This window comes from Antennarius striatus, chromosome 1 (genome assembly GCF_040054535.1).
Source record: "Antennarius striatus isolate MH-2024 chromosome 1, ASM4005453v1, whole genome shotgun sequence".
Classification (NCBI taxonomy): domain Eukaryota; kingdom Metazoa; phylum Chordata; class Actinopteri; order Lophiiformes; family Antennariidae; genus Antennarius; species Antennarius striatus.
Genome location: NC_090776.1, coordinates 20,138,475 through 20,164,849, shown reverse-complemented (window position 1 = coordinate 20,164,849; position 26,375 = coordinate 20,138,475). Strand labels below are relative to the sequence as shown.

Here is a 26,375-nt window from a genome sequence, read left to right as displayed (position 1 = left end):
ATCCTACACGAATGTTTTGTTTTCATAGTCCAGCTTCAACAAGCCAGCGCGTTAGTCCGTGTTATAATGCTTCAAGAAGACAGATACAAATATCCAAAATTCCAACTTTGCATGGATATCAAAAGGAGTTTATGCTATCACAACTCAATTGAAAGGTTTGTCTTGCTATGATTGGATAATATAATTGGATAGACTTTGAACTTTGGCCTTAAAGGCCTTCAATACGCATGACACACTTTTGTGTCGGGCAGCCGTTCAGTTCGCTGCCAACTTACCACAAACTAATGACCAGGAAATAACTGTGGTTGCACACACACACACACACACACACACACACACACACACACACACACACACACACACACACACACACACACACACACACACACACACACACACACACACACACACACACACACACACACACACACACACACACACACACGAATGCACCGTCTTATATTTCTTCTTTTTTCTACATTACCAGCCAATCTTCTATGCCTTAATTCAAATCCTAGCCTTTAAGGATGACAGTATAGAGATTTAGTTTCTCTCTGTTTTCATTATTAGCCATGAAATGTCTAAACCCACAAATGAATTTACCACACTTGGTACTTCTACTGACTTCTACCTACGAGGCGCAAATAGTTTTACACAAAAAGCTGCTTAATGTGTCATAATGCTAAACAAACCGTTGTGATATGTCATGCTGAACGTACCACAACGCCATAATGCCACCATCAGCGCCGTTAGTTCAGTTGTGCCAGAGTTGAACGAGAAAAGCTTTCTGAAAATTGCCTCCCACTCAACTAAGTTTTCTCTTGCCTTATTATTGGCTTTATCAGCAAGTGGGAGAGAAAGGTCCTAATTAAATGTGATAGAATCTGTTTGGTATAAATTACAACAAGGAGGAAGGCAGGAAAGAAGAAGCAGTGATTTCCATAAACAGGAAGCAAAACATTTTCTAAACAAATTGAGAATTACATGAATATGAGGAAAAATACATACAAACAAAGGATTAAAATGTGATACAAGAGCCAATCACAGCACGCGTCACAGATCTGAATACCTGGACACACTAATGCCCCCCTTAAATGCCCCCTGGGTTCTCTCACAGTGCTGGCTTCTCACACCAGACACCACCAGGGACTATTTACTTTGCTCCAACTGGCCTTTCAGTGAAACCACAGCCGTCTCCCCGTACCCAGTGTTTCTATGAGACCTTGTCAAAATGCCTCTGTGGTCTAATTCCGTGTTTCAGTAATGGCTCAGCCATGGGGAAACAATTCTCCCTCCAAAATGTCCCACAGACACTATGAAATGCCACAGTTTTATGATGTCGGCAGCACATGTATGTGCCTATGGGTGGAAATGCTCTCTCTCTCACACGCACACACGCACACATGCACACACACACACACACACACACACACACACACACACACACACACACACACACACACACACACACACACACACACACACACACAGACACGCACACCGTTCAGGGACCTGGGTAGTTTTTAGATTTGTCTTTCGCTGCTGCTAGAGGAAAAACCATTTTCTCCTGCGTCGTCTTTTCCACTTACTACTTCACTCCTGTTTTTTTTTTTTTTCTTCTTTCTTTTTCTCAGTTAATGTTACAATTTTCCAGAAATGGATCCTGGTGTCTCGAGTGTGTAGAGGACTGGGGGTGCAATGATCATTGTCTATCTGTAAATCAGATTGAAAGAACTACCCCACACCCCCAAAAAAGAAATAAGAATCAGGGATGTATGTGTTAGGAGAGCAAATAGCCAGTGGAATGAGAAATAGAATGGTATTTTTTCAGCGTGTGTATGTCAGATGGGGTTTTTTCCCGCTGGGTCTGTCTCTCATGTGTAAAGCATGTGGTCAATCCACCAACATGGAATTTATGAGGCAGGAGCTCTCCTCTGATTGTGGGGCGCTCCAAGCTCTATATAACCCAGCAGTGATTTATTTCTTCCAAGTGTTTGTGGATTAGTGGTGATTAGCTGGTGAAAGGCAATAGAAAGGCTTGTAAGTACGTGAATAATGAAGAACACCTTGATGCTGATTAAATGTCACTTGTGTCACCAAATAATACCTGCGGGGCATTTTGTGTTTGTAATGGAACCACAGCGGCCTTCATGCCCTCATGGGTTTCACAGCTGATATTACAACAGCTTCCCTTGTTTACTGTAGATAGTTTGAAGTAAACACTATTTTATGGTAATAGCTCTGCAGATGGCCGATTGGGCAGTGGCCTTAAAAATGAGTCAGCCAAATTATTCAATTATGTTCAGTAACATCATTTTAATAGTCATAAAAAAGAATGAAAAGGCTGTGGTATCCAGAAATAAAATATCATCAGTATTAAACTGAAACAAGTATTGCTCTGACTCGCGATGAGATGTGTTTATCTCTGATGCACCGCAGGAAGGAAGGAAGGAAGGAAGGAAGGAAGGAAGGCAGGGAGGAAGGAGGGAAGGAAGGAAGGAAGGAAGGAAGGAAGGAAGGAAATGACTGCAGGATGAGTCAGGTTATCGGTAGTTGTACAGTCAGTGGCGTGATCGTGGCATGACAGGATCATTTTGGGGAAAATATGTTGCTTTGAGTGTGTGTGCGCTTCGCAAAAAAAGTTCTCCAAGCTATTTGTTCCAGAGCAGTTCCAGTTGAATTCTGGGTATTGTGGCTGATCTTTGTGCTTTCAGCACAGCAGACATTACACAGGGAACACAGGAGCTGCAATAGATGAAAGCTTTACTGCTCTTTCTTGTGACTCTCTGGATTGTTCCATAGTCCAAATCCTGACTTTCACATGATAACAGTCATAAAACAAGTTGAACGCTATTCAGAGTTTCCATTGAAATATCCCTTTTGTATTTTTGTCTGAATTTGTCCTTCATTCTGAGCAGAGATAGCAAACAAACCCGGCTTATGTGACGCCACACTGAATCATTTCCAATACAGCTAAAAAGAAGCAAAAGCTTTAACCCAGCGTTGCACAACTCTAGTGAAAACATTTCAATTTTGCTCAACTAAAAACATTCATTGGAGAGAAATCTCTCTGGCTTCACATCGTTTCAAGTGTTTATTGTTGTATGTGTGACTTTTTAAGTAAAAAAATTTCTATTACAGAATTTTTTTGTGTGTTTTAAATATGTTGTCTCCCATTGAGGTGAAGGTAATGTCTACCTTTATCCTGCAACCAAATAAATGAAAAACACTGATGAAAAGCCCTCAAACCAACCAAACAAAACACTCAACCAAAGCAATGAGGCCAAAGGGTATCGAAAGAAAATGCAGATTGATATGTTACATCTGCAATGAGCTGGCGACTTGTGCGGGGTGTACCCAGCCTCTCACCCATAGTCAGCTAACATAGACTCCAGCACAGCCTGCAGCATGTATTTTGGATAAAGAAGCAACAATTGTCTCATCTTCAAGAAAATGAATGAATGAACGAATGATTTAGTTAATATTATTTCATATTCTAAGACATGAGTGTAATAATGATCACTGACAGCTCAAGGGCAAGAAAGGCGAGGCGTCAAACATGAAACAGAACACCTCAGTATTTACACCACTGTTGTCTGGTTGTTTTTAAAGGCATAAAATCAATCCCCAGCCCTCATCCACATATCCAGCAGTGAGGGTCATGTTTGTGTACAGTGAGTTCTTCAAAATACACCTGTTTTCAAAATACTTTTATTTCACTTGCGTTGAAATGGTTGACCTGAACTATCCCACTTTTTTTTTTCTTTTCCATTTAACAGCAGATGGAGGAGAAACTGCAGCACAACCACAAAGTGTGACGTACTTTGAGTGGGCTCCAGTCTCTTGTTTTCTCTCAACTGAGGTAAATCTAATTTTGCACCATTTTTACACACAAAACAACAAATCTATAAGGATTTTTTCGTCTTGAAAAACAAAAAAATCGACTGTATGTTGCTGGAAGCTTTTGCACATCAAACCATCTGCATTAAACTGTTTCCATGATTTACTTTTGGCCTAGTCTCTGGAAAACAGCGCACATCACTTCACATGAAAGTGAAACGGGCAAAGCCTCCGTCTTCACATATTGAGAGTCCAGGTTGTTAAAACCATGAACTGTCTGTGAAAACCATTAGATGATACAGACGTGTCATTCTTTACTGGGGATGTGTGCAAAACGTCTGCTATTTCTCATATGACGGTTTTTTGTTTTTTTTTACCACTAGCACCCAGGGGCATCTATCTGGATCTTTTACAGCAGCGATCTTAATCTTCATATAAACTGCACAAAATGATCCAATTCTGGGTGTGATGAAGTACAAGTTCTAGTATGTTTTACAGTGTAATGTAAACCTTGTGTAGGAACAGTTTATTCTTGATATTTGAACTTGTTTCATCTCTTTGCTTGAGCATTCAGCACCAACACGGATCAACAGAAATAAAACACCTACGTGTGTGAGATGCTGGAGAAGATCCAATAAGGAGTGTTTGTGTTTATACCCATGTTCACTGTTTGATCCCAACTGTTGACGTCCATCATTACAAGAAATGTTTGCAATCCTGTACTCTCACAGCACGGACAGAGTTCATTTACAGACAAATCATAGATTGGAATTAAACCGGACGACTACAGAAAAGCACCAAAAAGAGGAGAAAGAGGACATCCAAGGCGATTTTTTGGAAGCTGCTCCCTCTCTCTAGACGGATGTGTTGATGAACACACTGGCTGCACGTGTCACAGCTTGCCTGTTCCTGGTGGTGACTGAGCCGGCTTTCACCCACACATCATCCAGACTGTCAGCCACCAGCATCACGGTCTTTATGCCATTGATGCATCCGAGGGATGAGTTCAAGATTTTAAGTGAAAACAGTCTAAAAGCTTTTGATTTTTCACCTTTAATTTTTGAGCGCACCAAGTATGTATTTTGAGAGAAACGGAGGACTTGATGAGGATACAGCCGTGCCGATGCTGAGGCTCCAGTGCCTCATAAAATGCTGGAAAATGTGAAAATGTACCAGAAGACATGAGGTAAGAGCTGACTGAGCCAACACACTGATAGTTAGACTGTTTGTTTAAAGTGGAGTGAACCCAACATGTCAGAAGATAATGGTATGGTACATTATGATAATGATGGTCTTGAGTCTTACCTGGAGAAAGCTCTCCGTCACTCTGCTCTCCGGAGTCTGAATCCATCATTCCCTGCAGGAAACTTGGAGCTTTGATTCTTCTCTCTACTTGTTGTCTTTTCCTCACCAGGGGGAGTCTTCTGATTACTTCACCCAGAAAAAAAGAAATTTTTTAAAACATACAAAAATAATTTGTATTTTCTTCTCCTGATGAGCAGAACTTCCCCTCCCCAGCCTGGATAGCTGCAGCTGTAAGAGGAATTCTACTGGGCTGCTTTGCTGAGCTGTCCTCTTTTTTTATTTATTTTTTGCTCCCTCTTCCTTTTGCTGCCTTCTTCTGACTCCCACAGTTTCCCTCTTTCCTTCTTCTCCTCATCTACTTTCGCTGTTTCTGACGCTCCCTCCCTCACCCTCGGTCCGTCCCCTCTTGGTTTTTTCCCTCCCTTATTCCTGTCATTCAGTTCCTCCTCCTCCTCCTCCTCCTCCTCCTCCTCTTCTCAGTTGGTCCCAGTACGCTCGGAAGCTTCAGGCTCTCTCCACTCCAAGTCTTTCTCTACCTCTTTCTGTATGCTGTAAGTGCCGTCTCTTCCTCCCTCTCTCTTCCTCTCTCCTCCCTCTGTCCATCTCTGTGTAAGAGTGCTGCCTGTGTTTTAACAGAGCAGAGGGAGAGACTCATTCATGCTAACTTGAAATTCATGCCCAGCAGTTAAAATCCCATGAGCCTTTGTCACTCGCTGTTATAAAATATAAAATCATTCACCATCTGTGAGAGTCACAAGAGGTCCAGATATGTTACTGTTTTACAGAGACAGACATTTTTGAAAAAATGCACGTTAAACTGCTGGATGCTGATTGGTTAAATTAAGCACTTATTTTGTTCAGTTATCTTTGATTTTAAAACTTAAATAAACACCCGAGTTTAAATCATAGACAACAGAACACTTTGTATTCTCAAAAATGTAAATTTATATTACAAAATGTGCTGTAGAATACATTAACTGAAGCTGAAACAATATATCATTTAAAAATACTGAGGAATCCAGACCGATAATGGTAAAGAAAATGTTTACATGACGTGGTCATTATAAATTCTGTCTTTTAAGTGAACATTATTGTACACAAAGAGTTTCAGCACCTCTAAAATCATTGTGTAGGGCACATGTGTCAAACTCAAGGCCCGAGGGTCAAATGTGGCCCTCCACATCATTTTATGTGGCCCGTGAGAGCAAAAAAGTGTCCAAATTTAATAGGTAAAAAGCGTGCTTTGACCAAAACCACATTTCACACAATGCAGTAATTCAGCCCATTTTAACTCTGACAAGAAAATGAAGTTAATGTCTTTATTTATTTTTTTATTCACTTGGATAATTTCATCCTTGATTGATGGAGTTCTGTGGGTTTAATAACCTGACAAATTAAAAGGATTTATGTTAAAAGAGAGGAACAAACGTGTTTTTTCTGTGTAACTGTAATGTTTGTAACTTGAATAAGTAATAAATTTGGAATCATTTAACATTAAGGATTAGTTACATTTATTTTACATTACACTGATTACATTTAGTTACATTTATTATTTACGTCTGGTCCTTTGTGGCCCCTCAGTGAAAAAGACGTAGACCATGTTTACATGTTTACATGTTTACATGCATGTTTACACTGACTCATGTAGAAAGGAAAGCAAATGTGTGTTACCTGCATGCACTAAATTTCAGACAGTTATTAACCGGCTGGTGAACAGAGTGAAACATTTAGCGGCTAAAACCCCACATATTTGATAGAATAGACAAAATGGAAATGCTGAGAGTGAAATTAGAGCTTTGAGTCATCAAGGAGCCATAAAAAGAACCCATCATGTTACTGCATGAATAGAAGTGTTTGCAAACACGCTCACTTTATGTACAATTTTATGTATTTACAGTCTGTCCTAAATGCAACCGCAACTGTTACTATTAATAACTGGATTTTCAATTTAATAATTATCAAACATGAAATGAAATGACATCAGCACATCGATACCTTATATGGAACAGTATTAAACACTTTCACAGATGCTGTATGCTGTGACTTTCTGGATTCAAATCTCTCGCTACACAAGTCTGTCAAAAAACATAGACTTCACTCACAAATGAGCTCGATTACATGAAGCGTTCCGGGCTGATGATGACACACTGTGTAAAATGGGGGAAGATATTCTTTATGGGGGCAGGTGGGCTTACAGTTGGTGGTCTGACTAGGGTTGCAGGCGATACCCCCCTCCCAGGTGTGGGGATGGCTGCTGCTCAGCATGTGCTCCATGCACCAGATGGCATTGGCCCGTCCGCCGCCCACGGCTGATTTATCTTTGACACTTTGGACGTTTGTGTATGTCTAATGTAATATCGTGGTTACAAAGTAATCACAGCAAGCTGGCGGCTGTGATTGGAACCATAAAGCTGTGTACTTATTTAACCTGATGAATAAAATGGTGTGTGTGTGTGTGTGTGTGTGTGTGTGTGTGTGTGTGTGTGTGTGTGTGTGTGTGTGTGTGTGTGTGTGTGTGTGTGTGTGTGTGTGTGTGTGTGTGTGTGTGTGTGTGAAGGCTATGATCATGAATAAAAAACTGTGCCCTGAGACAGAGAAGAACAAAAATGAATCTGCAAATCCAGAGACATGAACTTGAAACTTAAAAAAACAGACAATAGTTCAGTCCCTCTGGCATCCAAAGTGAAAAAGCTCTTGAATTATGAACTCAGGCTCAGTAATTTAGTTTGTGACTTAGTCACAATCATCAGCATCTCCATATGTGCCCTCAGCACTTTGGGTCCATTTAGTTTGTGAGATCTTAGGGTTGCATCAGTACAAGCCATTGTCAGATCTACTGTGTCTCTGTTAGATAGGACAAACCAGCCATGTAGCACTAATAGGAAATAATGACTAGTGGCCAGTTCTCCTGTTATGGTCATTTTTTTAGGGACAGCAATGATGTTCCCAGGTCAGTGTGAAAATGTTTTAGACACTTAAAAGTCCTGATAAACATTAATATATTGAATTTCTGTCTAATTTCTAAAAAATATTTAGTACATTGGTGTTTTAGATCTTTGACAGATCTTTTAGGATAATTCACTCAGTTATTATCGAAAGAAATACAAAACCCTTTTTATTTTAAATTCTTAATTGGAACATATACTGTACAATAATAGATTTTACACAGATTTTTAAATTTTTTAAAAATATTCTCAGCATTATATTTCATTGGGTAATGATAAATTAAATCAAACACTTGCTATATTCAGAGTCAAATCGATCTGCTTCACTTAAAAGCGAGGCAACGATTTGAACCAAAAAAATATTAGTACAACAAGAAACTGTACTATGAACAATGTTTTTCTCTGTGTATTTACACAAAATTGTGATCATATTAACCTTAACCTTAACAGCACATACGTGAAATGAGCCATTTTCATTTATTTGTTGATTTCACAAAATCAAAGAAAAGGGAGAGCAGGACATTCCAAAAAAAATATTCTATTTTTCATAATGATAAACAAAAATATGTCACTTAAAAATGAGTTTGCTGTACCTGTAATCCATTCATTAAATGTTTTTTCTTCATACTGGAGGCCTTAATTGATCAAACAGCTTCCTTTAGGGGAGAATTTCCTATCCGAGCACCAAAGGCTACAGCTCTGCTCTTTTTCACAATAAATCATTACTTCATTATACTTTTTAAAGATGTTTTTAGTGTTTTTGTCAATCCTGCTCAAATTACTCCATGGATTTTTGTAAAAAAAACCTTTTGAGTAAAGGATCAGTGATCTATTTTTCACTTTCTGTACAGCGAGAACCTTGAGGATCATTTTGATTACTTATGTCTTTAATGTATTTGTAGATTTAATCAAGGGAACAATGATTTTCATTTGTACACTTACTCTGTGACAGAGTCAAAAGTAAAATACAAAAGATAACATAAATACGTAAATCTATATCATAAAAATCTGTCTATTGTTGTCATTGTTAGTGATGATTCAGACAGCCCTGGTGGCAGGAGTTAGGTATTACACTTTTAAAGTAATTTGTATACTGGAGTATTAGATGTACTGTAAATATTATCAGCAAAGTAAAAAAAAGCGTAAAAATGTTAAGCTATAATTGATAAATATTGTATATTTGTATATAATATTTTAAATGTACCGTATTTCTTATTGTGTTTTATATTTCATTGTAATTTTATTATACACAATATATTTAAGATGTCAGCTATTTTATGGTGGATACATGGATGGATGGATGGATGGATCAACAGCATGCTCATGTACAGAAAGCCCCATAATGAAAGGTTCTTTCTGGTTTATGCTAGAAAGTGGTCAGAAAAGGGTGATTCAATAAAAAGAAGAGAAAGAAAAGAAGCAGAGAAGTTTCATATAATGATAACCGTCCCCACCCGCCTCTGATGTTCAATGAGAAACAAATGAGCTGACTTTGCATAGCGGGCCACATTAGATGGCCGTGGGGTGACAGCTTTTCTGTGATCCAGCGGCTTTTCTGGGAGAGAATAAACAGACAGAAGAGACTCATTCACTGTTTCAAGGGAAGGTTTTTCTTTTCTCATGATTTTTAGAAGTATTTAAACGTGATAAACCTTCAAAATGAGCCAACATCTCACATCACCATCATGGAAAACAGCATCATTGCTAAATGCAGGAGGTAGAGTACAACCCACAGACAGTGTAAAAAGATGAGAACATGGCCTTTTGACCCCTTTAGGTAGATGTTTCCGTGGCAACACATGGCAACCAAGGTTCGCTCTAAATGAAGCGCTAATCCAGCAGGAGGAGCATAACAGATACACAAAAACACAGTAATATGATATATATTGGTGAGGGGAGTACATGCCCCTTCCTAAATATTCAAATATACTCAAACTGCCCCCCCCCCACAGAGAAACTGGTATGTAAAAAAAAAAAAAAAAATTTTTTCTATTTCATGTGTGGTTTGTCCCACTGGTGTTACACCAGCAGCAGACACAGACTGCTGTGGGTACATACAGTCACCCCAATAAACACTGACCTCTATTCTGTCACCTTAAATACACTGAAAAGTGGAAGAGATGACTGGTGATTCCTATTCTTTATTAAGTGTTAGAGACATAGAATGTCATAGACATAGAGTGTCATGTAACACACGTTCTTATCAGGGCATCAACAGTTAGTTAGAAGGTACTATACAACAATAACATTACAATGCATGGAGGGAATCTGTGTGAATATGTTTACCCCCATGACCCTACACAGGATAAGCAGTTGGATGGATTGATGGATAGACGGGTAGTTTGGGGTCGTATGTCAATGACAGGTTAGTGGCTGGTTAAGTCTCCTGAGTCATGACTCACTGGTATTTGAGAATTTCAGCGCAACGTAATGTGTGTGTGGGTCTGTTTGTGGGCGAAGAATAACATGTAATCAGTTTTATTGTCAATCAATACACGAGGCAGGATTGTCTGAACATTTTTCCCACAAGGCCCTTGTGTCTGAGTTTATTTTAAAAGCCGCCTGGCATGCCGCCGCTCTAAATCTGTTGAGCAGCGACGGAAATAAATGTAATTAAATGCAAAATATGCATGCATGTACAGTACATCAGATTTGGAAAGCTATTCTAACACGTTACAGTAATGCATAAATTCTGTTCCAAATACTGCTATGTTATAGAATTTCAATATGTATCTGAAGTTTGAAAAAAAGTACCATTCAATTCCAACTTAAAATGCATACAGTCGCAGAACTAAAACAAGTACTACCACAGATCTATTTAGCAGACGCCTGATATTCTCCTCCTTCAGACCAGACTCATTACATGGGACTTCTTAAACTTTCTACACCACGCTGCCTAACTGGCTTAAGTTTTGAAAATCACCCATCATTGGATTTTTTTAATCTGATATAATAAGATAAGAGATCCGACAGTAATTGCCTCTATGGGGATATTCTCTCTATGTTTAACCTATCATTGAGGGGAGCAGTGGGCAGTCCTGATGGCGCCCTGGGATCAGATGACCCACTGCAAACTTTTTAAAAAAATGTTAGTAGCCTATTAATTAGTTGCCACAGCAATGAACAGAGCTCTTGGCTTAATGGTTTGTGTATTTTGGTGATTTTTTTTTTCGTGCAAACATGTATGTAAAGCGTGCAAATCTAATGACGGATACCTCTCTCTGTTAGGCTGCTAGATTGTCTCTCTATTTAATTGGAAAAGAGACTACGAGTCTTCAATGAGAGACCTCCTCTATCCCTCTCTGCATACATTTGAATAAATAAAATCTGTTTTCCTGTTCTCTGACTGAAAATTAACATAAATTTAGTTTAGACAACATTACTGATTTGCATTATTTTTGATTTTTTTTTTCTATCTCCCTGACAACATCCACTGACAGTGACACACTCAAATGAAGAATGATAATTCCACCCAGCAAACATGCGATGTGACCCCAATCAATCAGACCCAGTATTTACAGTCAGGATAAATTCCCTGACTTCTGAGTAAAATATTCCGTCTTTCTTTCTATCCCTTCACAAATAAATAAGCATGCGATTGATTGTGTTAGAAAGCGACGTCTGAATCTTAATGGAAGACATCTCAATGAACAAGGTTAATGAGAACAAAGTGGTTCATTTTGACAGACCTCTTATTGTTCACACATACAGTTAAATTTAATGCTGAGGTGATGAAATATCTGCTGCAGATACAGTTTCGCCTACTCAGTGTTTTTATCTGTGAGTGTTTGTCCTCAACCAGCAAAAGCTGCTCCCAGATGGTTCAGAGAGATTGGAGCAAATTTTACTTTCACAGAGGGTGTTGTGTTTTCACTGGCATTTGAATTGATTTTGATATTTTTGATATATATATATTTTTTAATTCATTTAAAGGAATCTTTACTCTCTAATTTTGAAGATGATGCCTGCAATGTTTGGGTAAAAGCGAGATAATAAACTCCAGTAATGTTACAGTACCAATTTTTTTTAATGTCATATATTATGTATATTTCATTATGTCAAGTGGTTGCATAAAATCATTTTAATGAATCCAGGTCCTTTTAAAAAATGTTTTGCTTTTATGTTGAGTGTGCATATTATTTATTAGCAATTTCTACCAATAAAAGTATTTGCAAAAGTCATAAAAATTGCAATTTAAACTTTAGCTGAAATGGTTTTTAATTCTATTTGGTGCAAAAGTTTATGCATCCTTACAAGTTACTGATCCAGATTCTGAAAAAACCACCATTTGAGAAATAACATTTTATTTTATGAGTAACTCTCAAACAAATAATGCTACTGATGTGATTCCAAATGGTTAAGGAGTCACTTCATGAGGGTCAAACTATCGTGGGACTTTGCCTTTCGGTGCGATGACATCATGAAGTAGCTGAGTTATCTTGAGTGTCCGGGTTTAGACATGCTCTCCTCTCACTTCACTGGTTTATAACTTCACAGGAAAAGAGCTAAACAGCTAATAAAAAACTTCAGAAAATCAACATGCATTTAAATGTATGTTTTCTTCTTTCAACTTGCAGCTGTTTCCTTCAATAAAAACACATTTAGTGCCTGTAGTCCCTCAAAATAATCCCTCCAGCCGTCCCGGTTTGTAGGAACTGATAGGGATTGAAACATCTGTGAGTGAGATGCATTGCCACGTTTGCCCAAAGGCAGAGTTATTGAACATGATGAACAGACTGGCTGCTATATTTGGGTGAGCTGACAGCCTCATCATTGAGTCATGTGATGTAGTGCCCTCTCCTGACCAATATTTGCAAATATAAATGCAGTCGGATTATGTGGTTGTTGTTTTTTTTAAAATACTCGCAATTTTTTTAAAAAAATGCTTGAAAAAGTCTTCTTCTAATAACTCAAATACACTTTATTTATTTATTCTTTAAAACACACAAATAAAAATTTCAACATCACTCAGATTATGAATGATTTTAAACTGTAATTGACAGTAGTCATAAATTGCATTAGTCAGTTTAGCACATTAAAAACATATTTCTAACAATAAGGATTATTTTCCTACCTGTATAATATATTTACGTGCATAACTTTTACCAATTAGAAAAATATAACATGCCCCAAAAGAAGACAGCACACACTAATGTCATAATAAATTACATTTAATTCAGTATTAGAATGTCTGAACACACAACTCACGCAAAACACAACGCTATAGACAGAAATAACATTTTTATGCATACAAAATATAAATGTTTGCTCTGTACAGTCATAATATAATATAAAGGTCATGTGTATGTTCTGGGTGAATGTATGGGTACAGATGGAGAACAGTCAGAATGAGAGTCTCAGAGCGTTTTGCTGCTTGTTCTGTGTCGGGATAAGAACCTCATGCTGAGGTGTTCCCCCTCCTGGTGGGACTCGACGGGCTGCTGGGAGAGGTTGTTGGTCTGTGGGAGGCGGTCCAGGGTCAAGCCCTCATGGGGGCAAACGGTGTACTGGGAGAGCAACGTTACCAGGATGGATTTCATCATCACCATGGCGATGTGTTTCCCAACACAGGATCGAGGACCTGAACCGAACGGCTGGAAATAACGACGAGGAGTCTGGAGGGTGAAGGGTGAGAGAGCGGGGAAGATATGAGATCAGTAATCAATAATGTAAATATTTATTACAGCCACGGTCATTAATCCTGTGTGATAATTGAAGAATTCAAAATAAATATCCTAAATTATCCTCAAAAAATGGATATTATTTGGCCTGAGTTCATACAGATTTCATAACAAGCTGCATAAAAAAAACCCATTTTATTAAGTAGTTTCTTTATTTCTTTGTACACAAATACAACTTCATTTGAGTCACATCTACTTACATTTCTTTCAAAGTTTTCCAGACTGAATTCATTGGGCTTGAGGAAAAACTCCGTCCGGTGCATGTGTCCCGTGTTCAGAATGATATTTGTCCCTTTCGGTACCCTGTAGCCTTCGATGATGTCATCGGTCAGGGCTCGACGCATGGTGAAGTCCACCACTGGGTGGAAGCGTAAGCTTTCGTTGATGAAGCTCTCCAGCACCTGCAGCTTCTGAAGGTCCCCTTTCTGGAGCCGTCTATCACCTGAAGCCACACAACAGCAATAAGATCTTCTTATAGATCTTTATATTTTGGTCTATCTCAGTTTTGAACTGTGGCTTCATCTACTTGCCTACAACTGTGTCGATCTCCTGCAGCAGCTGGAGCTCCACATCTGGATGCTGTTTGAGGAGCAGCAGCATGAAGAAAAGGCTGACGGACAGAGTGTCCGGTGCCGCGATCACCATCTCCAACACACACTGCCTCACGTTCTCAGCAGACAATTCACCGTGGTTCTGAAAATACATGCACGATGAAAAATAAACTGGTGCACAAATAAATAAAGAGCTCTCAAGTCTCAATCCTACCTGTGCAAATATGAGCTCTGCAGCAAAATTAATATTATCCAGTTTATCCGCCTGCTCCATTTCTTTCCTCTTCTGCTCCACAAGGTTTTCTATGGCATCCTGCAGCTCCTGGCTATGGAGAGATACGACATGATAAATTAAATAAGATTAAATGTTGCATGAACAATGCACAAAATGCGAATAAAAGTAAGATGGAATGGCTTACGCTGCTGCTTTGTGCGCCTTGTGAATCCAACCAAACTTGAAGTAAATATCTGGTTTGATTAGCACGGTCTGCCACGTGTCAAAGTACTTCTGGATCTTCACCATCAGTTCTTTCTCTGCACACAGAGTTAACACAAATGCATCAACGGCCCTCTCTATCCATGCTAATCTCTTATCTGTGTTTGAAGATGCCTCGTCACCATTCACTGGTACATCCAGGAAGAGTCTGTTGGAGATGTCGACCACGGTGCCTCGCAGAAAACTGAGGACGTCCACCTGATCTAAACCATCCAGGTCATTCAGGTGAGTCTGTGTGGAGGAACTGCAAACATCCACCGTCTGCTGCATGCCTGGGCCGGTCAGTGCTGACAAGGAACATCATTTTTTGGTGATTTACGTCATTAAAATCATTGAATATCTGGATTGGATCGTAGAGTTTGCAAGCCTGATTCAAGGTTGTATTTTACCTCTGTTGAAATAAGGTCGTATCTTTTTCCACTGAGAGACGTTGTTGTTGAATATGATCCCTCTCTCATACATGCCAATGCAGGCCAGTCCCTGCTTGCTTCCAAAGCGTGACGTATAATGCCCATTTTTCAGCACATGATGCACTGCTGATGCCCTTGAAGAAGACGAATGAATAGAACATGACATACTTTTAATACTTTTCATTACATTTATTATCCCTGGCAGAAATAACCAACCTGCTGAGTATGAGGGTCTCCTCTCCATCCACCCAGACTCTGACGATGTCACCGTATTTGTTGCTGTAGTAGTTACTGGCTGTGCCAATGCCGGTCCAGATAAACCTCAGATATGACAGAAGTGGCCCCAATCCCAGACAGAAGGATGGACCTTTTTTGGGGGATGACAGTAAATGCATTTCAGTTTCAAATTCATTGCTAGATAGTAAAACTAGAAGTGATGGTAGAACCTACCTGGAACAGTTGTCTTTACTGTTCGGCTCCAGGCGGCAAGCAGCACACACACCAGTAGCAATAAGGTGCTGGTGGATGGAGAGATGCCTGACGGTCCCACTGCAGTGGCGTTTGGGGACACGGAAACAAGGTCTGCTCCACTGGTATCCAAACCGACTGGAGTCATGGCCCGCTCACAAGGGGAGATCATATCCATTTAAAAAGGGCAGCGCTGGTGCAACCTGCACGCATCTGCACGGACGTCTGATGTAAAGCTGCCTCAACAATCAGGGTTTTCTCCTTATATATCATCCAAACTTAGTGATGAGCCAGGTCAGGGTAATGCACAAGTCACAACAGAGCAGCAAAATGGTAAACAATACACTTGTAACCTTGAGGGCTTGGATTTGAGCCTGCGTCCTTGAGAGTACAGGACGTAGTTCAGTGGGTACACGCAATACTGGACCGAGCTTCTATCATCAGTTGTATTTGACATTTTGGTGATGAGAAGCAAGTTTTACTCCTTTTTCTTTTTTTTTTGAACATCACAAGAATCTGATTTGAATTCCTTGTCTGTGAGAATAAGGAGAAATCATTCTTACTGTTTTTATTTTTTTTCTTTAGCTGTCTTGTACAATCTGCAGGCCACACAGTCAGGGCTGCATTGCATGAGGTGAAGTCATCTGATTATTATTATGACTCTATTTTCTTGAAGTGGAGGACATTATTAGTATTACTTTTTTATTATTATTTAAAAGCAGACACCATGAGACTTAACCAACTTGTTTAAATGCAGCTATTATTTTAGACCAAGAATAGAGAAAATATACATAAAGATACATCTTTATACTATTTGCACCTGAATACATCAGCTTAGTTCCCATTTTTATTGAGTAAGATACAAAATTTAAATCACATAAAAATATGATAGTGTTTTAGCCACATTTATTTGTCTTTGAACACTCATGTCTGTGTTCCAGGCTGCTTTGGTAAAAATATAAAACCAACCCAAACAGGAAAAGACATGCAAATTAATGCATTTCTAATGTTCTTTTCAGGCCACAAAAATGAAACATTCTGTAATCTCAAAACACAAAAAACTAAAACTAAAAGTGCCGATTTAGGCTGAGCTCATCAATTCCAAGCTTATGAATGCCACATTTGCTTGCAGATCAATATGTTCCATCTGTAGCGTTCCAGTGTAGATCTGTTTACCCTCCTGTGAAATGTGGTGACATTTCTGAGCAGAAGGTGAATGTAAATGAAAACAAGGAGCTGCTCTACAAGGCTGCAGCTGTCAAAACGACGGCAGAAATTTCTGATCAGTTTTTGTTTGACTTTAACAGGAGAGGAAACATCTCTGCTTGAGCGTTTTATTATTTGTGGATCCACTTTGAAAATGTACAAACTTTCTCCTGAAAGACTAGACAGCTGCTACCAAATCACACACCGTTGATTTTTTCTTTTTTGTCATTTTATATTAGGAGTGACGTCATGTCAGCCAATGAGGCCATAACATTCTTTCGCCTGTCATTTTCCAAAAACTGAGCAAACTGTCTGACCTTAAGACTGAATGCTGTTCAGCCGGTGGTGGCTGCTGCTGATGTCAGCTGATTCATTAGATTCTAAATCTGTACAAGGTCCTCTCTGCGTCTGTGAGTCCTAGACTAATATTTCAGCTCTTCTTGTGGGTGAAAGAGGGATTTCAGTTCGTGTCCTTGCATCTTGAGGACCAGACAGAGCAGCCACACTCTCCTTTTCTTTTTCCATCTGGAAAAAGTTTTACTAGAATCCATATTAAAAAAAACAAAATGCTGAAATGAAATTTTTTTTTTAAAAATCTCTTCCAGCAACTGCAGTCAATTTTATTCATTTTTGCTTTAATCACCATTATTTATTAAATAATTCTTCATATGAACTTTGTGTGGTTTGCATCTAGTAGATTTCTATTACATTATTTTAGCTTTTCAACAAAGCCAGTGCTGTTCGACTTCATCGCTGCGTTTGCTCTTGCTGTATAAAGAACTCCGTGAATCCACTCACCGCCCACATTATGAAGCGAAGAATGCAAATTGTTCAATGGGCCGACTGTGTGCCGAGGCCCTGCCTTGGAAACGACGTCCCGTTATGATGCTGCAGACCTACATTGTTCTGCATGATTAAGCAGAGAGTCAGCCTGCATTTCTCATGGAAGTTAATGTAACCTTATGTCTTAGCTTCTGTTGTTGTGGTCAACCACGTCTTTGTCTCCACCACATTTGTAGGGAGAGGCTAAATGCCAGAAGCGCTGATGTCTGAACGGGAATGATCAACTCCTCTTTCACATCATTGCACTGTTTAGAGAATGGGTTATCATATTTTCTCAGATATTTGAGGGATTCTTTAGTTCGGATGTAAAAAATAAACAGAGATATGAGAATAAGATAGATATGAGAGCAGGCACACACTGAAGATACTAGCCAGATACACTTTTAAATGCTTATTTAATAAACTTCACTTTCACATAAACTTACGGTATAGCCTGTTTCTAATTATATCTAATTAACTGTATTGTTAAATTAAACAATTGTTAATTTAAATAATACAAAAAAATCCATTTCAGTCTTCAAATTTACCAGAAATACAATTTGTCAATTTAATACAATAATTTCATTTATTGGCTGATTTCGCAGCCCCCCCCCCCCCCCCCCTTTTTTAATCTTAATCAATGACTGCTGAAATTTGATATTTAAAGTAATACAGCATCTTTTACATATGTTTGCAAACAATAGGGAAAACAGAGGAAAGAGGTGCAACAGAGGATGCACCTTTTTGGGAGATGATCGTCTTCATCTCCGACCTTCGACCTGGAGTTGTACGACGAACACCAACCTCATCTTGTCAGGTTGTTTCATCAGCAGCTGCACCCCAGGAGGGTGTAACACAGGGCAAAGGAATGACCCAGTACTGTGTGTATTGATGAAGTTCACATCTACACATCTGCTGGGGTCACCCACAACCTGCTGTCAGCGACCTACAGCCTCAGGCAGGAGCTCACAACAAAGAGATGAACCGTCGTGTTCTTCACACAAGAGAGCAGAACTTGAGCTACAAGGATCACCAGAGAGGTCTGTTAATACTGAAGTACAATATTGTTTTGAACCCTGTGGAATTAATTACTTGGGTCTGACAGAATGACCCAGCTTCACCTACAGTTGAGTAGAAAAGTATTCAGTGCCAGCTCCCCGTAGCAGCAAAGTCTGGCATTTTTGTTATCAACTTTTATTTTTCGAAATGTAACTTTTGGGTTCCAAATCAATGGGATGGGATTGGAAATGGGTCATTCTTGTAAGTAAAGGATGGAAGATATGAGGCGAGAGAGAGAGAAGGAAGGGAGGACAGAAGATGGGTAACAGAGAGACAACTCTCACTGAAATGAGGATGATGCACTTTGATGTGATGTATTGTCTTCATATTTAGGCCTGATAAAATAATAATAATAACACCAACAACAACAACAACAATAATAATAATAATAATAATAGTAACAGTAACAATATAACAATAATAATAATAATAATAATAATAATAATAATAATAATAATAATAATAATAAATGTATTTATGTAGACATCAATGACCAGCTGGTATCTCTGGTGTAATGAATGCTGTAATACTCTATGTATGTATGTGAAGGGCTTTCATGCGTACATCATACGTGTGTGTGTGTGTGTGTGTGTGTGTGTGTGTGTGTGTGTGTGTGTGTGTGTGTGTGTGTGTGTGTGTGTGTGTGTGTGTGTGTGTGTGTGTGTTGTGTGTGTGTGTGATGTCAGTCTGCCCACGGCGGTGCAGTACAATGGGTCAGGATGAATATAAATCAGGTGACTGAACAGGCACGGGTTTCTTCCCAGACAAGCACAAGCCCAGAAGATTGTGTAATGCTCACTCCTACATTACTGGTTTTCATGTGCAATCACACATGCCTAGATTCACACACACACACACACACACACACACACACACACACACACACACACACACACACACACACACACACACACACACACACACACACACACACACACACACACACACACACACACACACACAAAGCCCCTTCTCCACACAAACAACAAACCCAGCACTGTATTTACCAGTGTTCCTTCAGAAAGCCTCACCGCGTGGACACACACACTAAGGTTGGACTCGGTTTGGATTTTTATAATCTTTTATAATTTCTACAAGATCTAGGATTTCTGGAAAGAACTTCTTCCATTTGAATTAATTTTGGTTTAGATGTTCTTATTAATTTCTGGTGGTATCACCGTGGTGACAGCTTTATAAATCTCTGTTTGACCTCCCTGTGGATGTTACGTTCGGTGGGTGACCCTCAGAAAAGAGGAGGTGAGGTGGTAACCATGTGGATCCCGACCCCGAGCATGACTCTCTCCCAGCGGATGGTGCTGTATGGGACTTGCATCGTGGCGCTGTTGAACTCTGCGGGCCTCATTGTCCTCCTGGTCCAGCAGAACCTGCACGGCGCCCGACTGGAGCAGACAGAGATCCGGCTGACGGAGGTGGAGCAGAGCTCGGTGGTGGAGCTCCTCCAGGAGATCCCCAGAGGGGCCGCGGGGATGCAGGCGGAACACCAGTACCAGTACAGTCGGAATAAGAGAAGCGACAAACCGGAGAAGGAGCTTCACCGTGAAGAGGATCAGACCTACGAGCAGGAGGTCAGCCAGGAGGTGGGGGAGGAGACGGAGAAGACAACGAAACACCAGCTGAAACACAAGCAGCGACACGGACAGAATTACCACAAGGCGCACGCTGAGCATGACATGATGATGATGATGACTTACTCCATGGTTCCGGTGAGACGAGATCCTTGCTAGTCGATATGAGGAGGAGGACAAGGCAACACATTTATAGATGCACATAGGATGTAGTATCTAGTGTTAACTTATGACTGATTAAAATAATAAATAAAATAATGATGCTGTTTGCACTACTAACAAATATAAACTAGATTAGTCGAATGCTTTGCTGTACTTGTGTGCGTCCACATGGTGCACCTTGACCCTTCTGGTCACGTTTTACCACGGTTCAAACACCAGTTCATCAAATTTACTTAACATTTAGATTAAAGAATGGTTCTAAATATAAACCAAAAAAGTTTATGGATTATTATAACGACAGATTTCACTATTTAAAGTGCAGTATTTTCTGCACTATAAGGCGCACTGGACTATAAGGCTCACTGGACTATAAGGCGCACCATCAATGAATGGCCTATTTTAAAACTTTTTCATATATAAGGCGTAAAGTAGAGTAGAACTTTATTAATCCCTTAAGGAGGTTCCGTCAGAGAAATTAAATTCTCCGTTGCACACAGCACAGTGAGTAGACAAAAACACAGGAAAAGCACACAGAAAGTAGCACCAGTACATAGAAAGTAGAACAACACCACATAGAAAGATTAATAAATAACCCATCAAGAATATACAAATAGAAAGTACTGCATTATAAGTTGCATCTGATTATAAGGAGCACCTTTAATGAATGGCTTATTTTAAAACTGTTTTCTTATATAAGGCGCACTGTTGTTTTTTGAGAAAATTAAAGGCTTTTAGATGCACCTTATAGTGCGGAAAATACTGTAGCTAAAATATCACGATCATTTACAGCTATGTAATGGTTGTGAGAATTATGGAAGCCCATTGTATGAGTTGTGTCTTGGGTGTTCTGCTGCATACTGTTCATGCTTTAGATGTTGAAAATGTTTTGATGTTTTAATAGCTAAAAAACAGGGTCTTGATATTTCATCCATTGATTTTACCCCATCATGGTATTCTGAATTTCAAATATATTTGAATATGTTAATTTTTTTCAGATCAAACTGTTGATCGATATTTGCAACAGCACAAAGGGAGTCTGCATAGCTGGTACGTTTCACACGGATCCAAGTAAAGCAGCTTCTTTATGTTTAAAGCGTTGCTTTCTGGACTCTTAATAATCTCAAAAATTATTTTGCAGGACCACCGGGACCACCTGGTAAGTGAATTCTAGGTCCAAATTTTAAATGTAACCATAGACTATGTCTCCTTTCTGGTTTAGTGACCCACATCATTGCTGAATGTGTTTCCCACTCAGCGCATCGTGATTGTTTCGTGTCGCTGTAGGTCTCCCTGGTGTGGATGGGATGCCCGGCCACAATGGGACTGATGGCATCCCAGGACTGAATGGACCGCTGGGGGCTGATGGCAAAAGAGGAAAGAAAGGTAAGAACGCACCATCCACTTTTATTCATACCTCGGGCAGTGCTGGCCATTTCAAGGAAGAGAGACCGGCACAATGCAGCAGTCAAAGGGTTGAGTGTAACCTGAGGTTACACATACCGACACACACACTTATATTCACTTAAAATCCTGTACAGTGGATGGCAATGACCTGATTCGTTCCAGCAAGTTGACAGAATAATTTATGGTTTTAAGAGCAGGCTGTGGATGTGATCCTGGATAACTGCACACATCTCCACAGGGCCAGCAGGGGACAAAGGAGACCCAGGTGAAAGAGGAGATCGAGGAGAGCCTGGTCCGCCTGGAGAGAAGGGAGAACCATCCAATGATGTCATTATTGAGGGTCAGCATATTGATTAAAAATTAAAAATGTTGGAATGATATATTCATGTAAAAATGCTACCAAATCCACATCCACCAAGGTTTAGATGCTGTCTTCTTCTTCTTCTTCTTTCTTACACAGGTCCACCTGGTCCTCCAGGATCCCCTGGTCCCATTGGGCCTCCTGGACCACCTGGCCCTCAGGGGCCTCCCAGAACAAGACACCACAGGGCTAACCTTCAGGCAGCTCAAACATTGGGTTAGGATATTTTTTTCCAGCTCAGATTTTTCCAGCTTAATTCTTTCTCAGCGAAACTGTGAAAAGGAGAAACAATAAAAAATATTTAGTCATCTGTTTAATAAGATCGATGACAAGAACAGTTAAATAACATCACGTCAAACTGCCTCTAACAGGACTCCTGCATGCAATCCCAAATGATGGAACCTCGTCTGTAAAGGATGCTGTGAAACGTCACGAAAATCCAACTAAGAACGGTACGTTTTCAGGATGAATACGACGCTCTCTGTGACGGCGATGAAGGGATGTAAGCATGACGTTTTGTCTTCTCCTCAGGGTGCTTGATCAAGTCTCTCATCAACCCCAGGAACGTGACCAAGATGGAAACGACGTACGGAACATGGATGAAAGACACCGCTGAGCTAAATGACGAACGGATTTGGGTGGCGGAACACTTTTCTGGTAAGTTGGTTACAGGAGACAATTGCCATGGATACTGATGGATAGAGGCCTACAAGTGTGTTGGTTGGTAGGTTCTCTGATGGGCTCCACACCGTTAATTCCATGGGTAGCGATGAAAACTTTGCTTGATCTCCTCCAGGTCGCGTTCTGAAGGAGTACAGCAGCATCGTCTCCTTCCAGAACAGCAGCAGCGACAGCGTGGATGTCAGGAAGTACTACTACGGCTGCGGCCACACCGTTCACAATGGCTCCTTTTACTATCAGATTGCCGGTACTTCCAGCATTGCGAGGTAAACAGATTACGATTCTTTATTCTAATCCAGCGGTGTCAAACTAAATTTCACCTAGGTCCACACCAGTATAATCTGTAACTAATAAATGTAACTAAAATGTAAAATAAATGTAAAATAAACATAACTAATCTTTAGTGTTAAATAATTCTGAATTTATTACTTATTCAAGTTACAAACATTATTGTTACACAGAAAAATTGTGTTTTCATGTTTCTCTGTTATAACAGGTTATTGTCAGGTTATTAAACCCGCAGAACTCCATCAATCAAGGATCAAACTATCAATGAATAAAGAAAAATAACGAGTTACGACATAAACGTTTTTGTCAAAGTTAAAATGAGCTGAATTACTGCATTGTGGGAAATGTAGTTTTACTCGAAGCACACTTCTGACCTATGTATGACCTTTTATTCTCTCGCGGACCACATAAAATGATGTGGCGGACCACATTCGGCCCCCGGGCCTTGAGTTTGACAACGTGTATTCTAATTCCTTTAGTTGACAACTTGTTGTTTGTCCGTTCACAGATTTAACTTTGAAACCAAGAAGCTTCACACTCTCACCATCGACAGCGCGTTGTACCACGACCTCGCCTACCTGTTCCACAACTCCAAGACCTACTTCAAACTGGCAGCGGATGAGAATGGCTTGTGGCTGATGTTTGCCTCCAGTATAGACGAGAGCATCACCGTCGCCCAGCTGGACCAGAAGACCTTCTCCGTCACCTCCTTCATCAACACCACCTATCCTTGCTCCAAGGCGGGCAACGCCTTCATCGCCTGCGGCGTCCTGTACGTCACGGACACCAAGGACACCAGGGTCACCTTTGCTTTTGACCTGCTGAAGGGGAAGCCAGTGAATGTGACCTTTGACCTGAGGCCTCCAGGTGGGGTGCTAGCGATGATCTCCTACAGCCCAAAGGACAGACACCTGTATTTGTGGGACCAGAAATACGTCAGGCTGTACGTGGTTCACTTCATCTCTGATGAGTGACAAAACGCCTGCTGGCGGCCCCCAAGTGTTCAGACGTGGGTCAGAGACGTGGTTTAAACTTTATCGTCTTATCTGTGATAGTCAGACATAAAAACTGCTGTATTTTTATCCTCTTGTAGATTTTAAGGTAACTAATGAAGATGTCATTTTCTATAAGATAATGTTCTTTATACGTACATGAGTTATCTTTTTTCGCATTTTTATTTATCTGTACGTTACCCTCTTATACTCTGTATATATTACATCTACCTGCCTTTAAAACGCAGAATTCTGCCAATCATGTGTTTCCTCCTGACAGAAAAAAAAAGAAAACAGCTCCATATCACCCTGATGAAATAAAAAGAATTTATTCACTTTACAAAGGTAAAACCTGTTCTCTCACACAGAAGATTGACTTCTTCTGCATTATCACACACACGCACACACACACACACACACACACACACACACACACACACACACACACACACACACACACACACAACCAGTAGGACCGTCGCTAAAACACTTATGATGCATACAGTGCACATAGTGGGCAGGAGGAGAGAGAAACACAAATGTCTTTAATAAATACCATACATACAATTAACTTTAAGTACAACTAATCCAGCTGATATGATACAAACCAAAGAAAAAAAATGATTTCATGTTTGTACAAGCTGTTGCGATATTTCATATACTGTATATATTTATATAATTTATATATTAAAACTATGTCAAATGTTTTTACTACTAGGCCAGATAAAGCCAGACATTCATTTTGTATAGAACAGGTTTCTTCTTCAATAATCTATTTACCTCGAAATAAACTTTTTAGTGTCTCCAGAATTTGAGTGCAAATATCTATTCCTTATGGATGAAACAGTAAAAACGAATGAGGTAACACACACACTTACATATGGGTGACTGTGTTGCACATCTCCCTGTCAGATAAACCCCCTTACATTCCTAAAATAAAAGGCAATAAGTTAAATAGTTTTACAAAGGAATGGTCGACCAAAACAAACACCAACATATAAATAGTTTAAATAATGCAAATAAAAACAATTCAAGAATATCTTGTGCAAAAAAACCCAGAAGTGAACGTTTGTGTTTCTGCTCTGGGGTGGATGATGGGAGATCAGGTTTCTTTTTGGACCAGACAGATGGAAACATTTAAATCACGATAAAACACATCATCTTCCAAACAGGAATGCTCTAGCAGTGGTTCTGCCCCACAAACAGGCATTTGAGGGGCAGGTGGGGGCAGTCAGGCGTACGCAGCAGGGGTGGGCTCACACTCCAAACCAGTCACTACAGGAGCGATGCACCGTTAACTTTTCCATTAGGGCTCAGGAAAGCCGGGCAAAAAAGGCTGGGGGTGGTGGGCGGGTGGGGGCAAAACCATCAAAAGAAAGAAAGAAAAGCAGATTCCAACAACTCGATTCACACTGGAAACCACTGACTGGATAACAAACCACAGTGCTGGTTACAGTAGATGCTAAGAGATTTTAGCTGTGGGCACAAAATGACGACAGTTACACACTTTTTTAAAATTTTTGCTTGAGCACTTTTACAGAGCACTATCAATAGACCTGTGATTGCACTGCGTAACGAGAACAGGACATGCATAGCTTCCCTATGGACACACTCTAAGAGTAGAGAGATTCTTCAATAAAATTACAATAAATCTAGCTTTTTAAAATCAAGTATGATACCTTTTGCTTTCAGCCTTTTGCGGAAAAAAATATTTGCAACTCCGTCACTCATTCTGGACACGATTTACATGAAGTGTAAACCCTTTTAACACTGCACACTCTGAAAGAAGTGATCTCTTCCCCATCGATTACATTATTAATGCCTAGCGAGTGTTAAATGAGCCTTTTGTGTTTTGTTTTGTTTTTTCTTCTTCTTGTCTCTTTGGACCCTCAAGAGTAGAAGCAGGTCTTACAGCATGTCTACCAGGCTGCTGGGGATGCTGTAGCGGTCGGGCAGGACCCTCATCTTCAGCGTGCCGTCTGCTCCGCAGGTGAAGATGCGGTTGCCGGGTCTCGTCTCCACTTGCATGACGCCGGCGCCGATGTTACGGAAGATGGACTGCTTGGCGTGTTCGGTGCTGAACGAGTGCATGAGGCCGTGGCCTGCCAGCTTCCACAC

General features: G+C 40.0%; 4 protein-coding genes across 15 annotated transcripts in view; 1 reads left to right on the top strand and 3 right to left on the bottom strand.

The window, feature by feature from the left end:
* tnfaip8l3 (tumor necrosis factor, alpha-induced protein 8-like 3) overlaps window positions 1-5,501 on the bottom strand; it is a 15,247-nt gene extending 9,746 nt beyond the window's left edge. The window contains exon 1 of the mRNA XM_068319008.1: window positions 5,146-5,501. Coding sequence (XP_068175109.1) covers window positions 5,146-5,194 — 49 coding nt within the window. The 5' untranslated portion in view covers window positions 5,195-5,501. The remainder of the gene's footprint in view (window positions 1-5,145) is intronic.
* gldn (gliomedin) lies at window positions 3,862-26,137 on the top strand. 4 transcript variants are annotated; one of them, XM_068318918.1, is made up of 13 exons: window positions 3,862-5,026; window positions 14,929-15,043; window positions 18,429-18,764; window positions 20,031-20,507; window positions 21,527-21,578; window positions 21,670-21,687; window positions 21,816-21,914; window positions 22,174-22,275; window positions 22,396-22,512; window positions 22,668-22,748; window positions 22,828-22,953; window positions 23,093-23,243; window positions 23,774-24,639. In XM_068318918.1, exons 4-13 carry the CDS (start codon window positions 20,055-20,057, stop codon window positions 24,237-24,239), a joined length of 1,665 nt encoding a protein of 554 aa, XP_068175019.1. In that variant the 5' UTR covers window positions 3,862-5,026; window positions 14,929-15,043; window positions 18,429-18,764; window positions 20,031-20,054; the 3' UTR covers window positions 24,240-24,639. The 4 variants fall into 4 exon arrangements, with proteins under 4 accessions (XP_068175019.1, XP_068175028.1, XP_068175010.1 ...); XM_068318927.1 differs by lacking the exon at window positions 3,862-5,026 and having other exon boundaries at window positions 14,952-15,043; window positions 20,166-20,507; window positions 23,774-26,137; XM_068318909.1 differs by lacking the exons at window positions 3,862-5,026; window positions 14,929-15,043; window positions 18,429-18,764 and adding an exon at window positions 19,805-19,835.
* On the bottom strand, window positions 13,365-15,874 carry cyp19a1a (cytochrome P450, family 19, subfamily A, polypeptide 1a). 4 transcript variants are annotated; one of them, XM_068318940.1, is made up of 9 exons: window positions 15,679-15,874; window positions 15,445-15,595; window positions 15,208-15,362; window positions 14,941-15,105; window positions 14,742-14,856; window positions 14,537-14,648; window positions 14,298-14,464; window positions 13,972-14,251; window positions 13,365-13,705 (listed from the first exon to the last, which is right to left on the bottom strand). In XM_068318940.1, exons 1-9 carry the CDS (start codon window positions 15,872-15,874, stop codon window positions 13,448-13,450), a joined length of 1,599 nt encoding a protein of 532 aa, XP_068175041.1. In that variant the 3' UTR covers window positions 13,365-13,447. The 4 variants fall into 4 exon arrangements, with proteins under 4 accessions (XP_068175041.1, XP_068175052.1, XP_068175069.1 ...); XM_068318951.1 differs by having other exon boundaries at window positions 13,972-14,239; XM_068318968.1 differs by having other exon boundaries at window positions 13,972-14,206.
* Window positions 24,785-26,375, bottom strand: part of dmxl2 (Dmx-like 2) — a 39,392-nt gene continuing 37,801 nt past the window's right edge. For all 6 annotated transcript variants that reach the window (XM_068318839.1, XM_068318858.1, XM_068318869.1 and 3 more), the window contains one exon: window positions 24,785-26,375. In XM_068318839.1, coding sequence (XP_068174940.1) covers window positions 26,166-26,375 — 210 coding nt within the window. In that variant the 3' untranslated portion in view covers window positions 24,785-26,165.

Bases quoted from the DNA above. Each gene is read 5' to 3' on its own strand.
- cyp19a1a (XM_068318940.1), bottom strand. From the start codon at position 15,874: ATGGATATGATCTCCCCTTGTGAGCGGGCCATGACTCCAGTCGGTTTG. The intron at 15,106-15,207 runs GTAAAATACAAC...GTTCCTTGTCAG, and splicing joins ACGACCTTATTTCAACAGAG to CACTGACCGGCCCAGGCATG. The intron at 14,252-14,297 runs GTAGATGAAGCC...CAAAATATAAAG, and splicing joins ATCGACACAGTTGTAGGCAA to ATCTATAAGAAGATCTTATT.
- gldn (XM_068318900.1), top strand. From the start codon at position 20,004: ATGTTACGTTCGGTGGGTGACCCTCAGAAAAGAGGAGGTGAGGTGGTA. The intron at 21,915-22,173 runs GTAAGAACGCAC...ACATCTCCACAG, and splicing joins TGGCAAAAGAGGAAAGAAAG to GGCCAGCAGGGGACAAAGGA. The intron at 22,276-22,395 runs GTCAGCATATTG...TTTCTTACACAG, and splicing joins CAATGATGTCATTATTGAGG to GTCCACCTGGTCCTCCAGGA.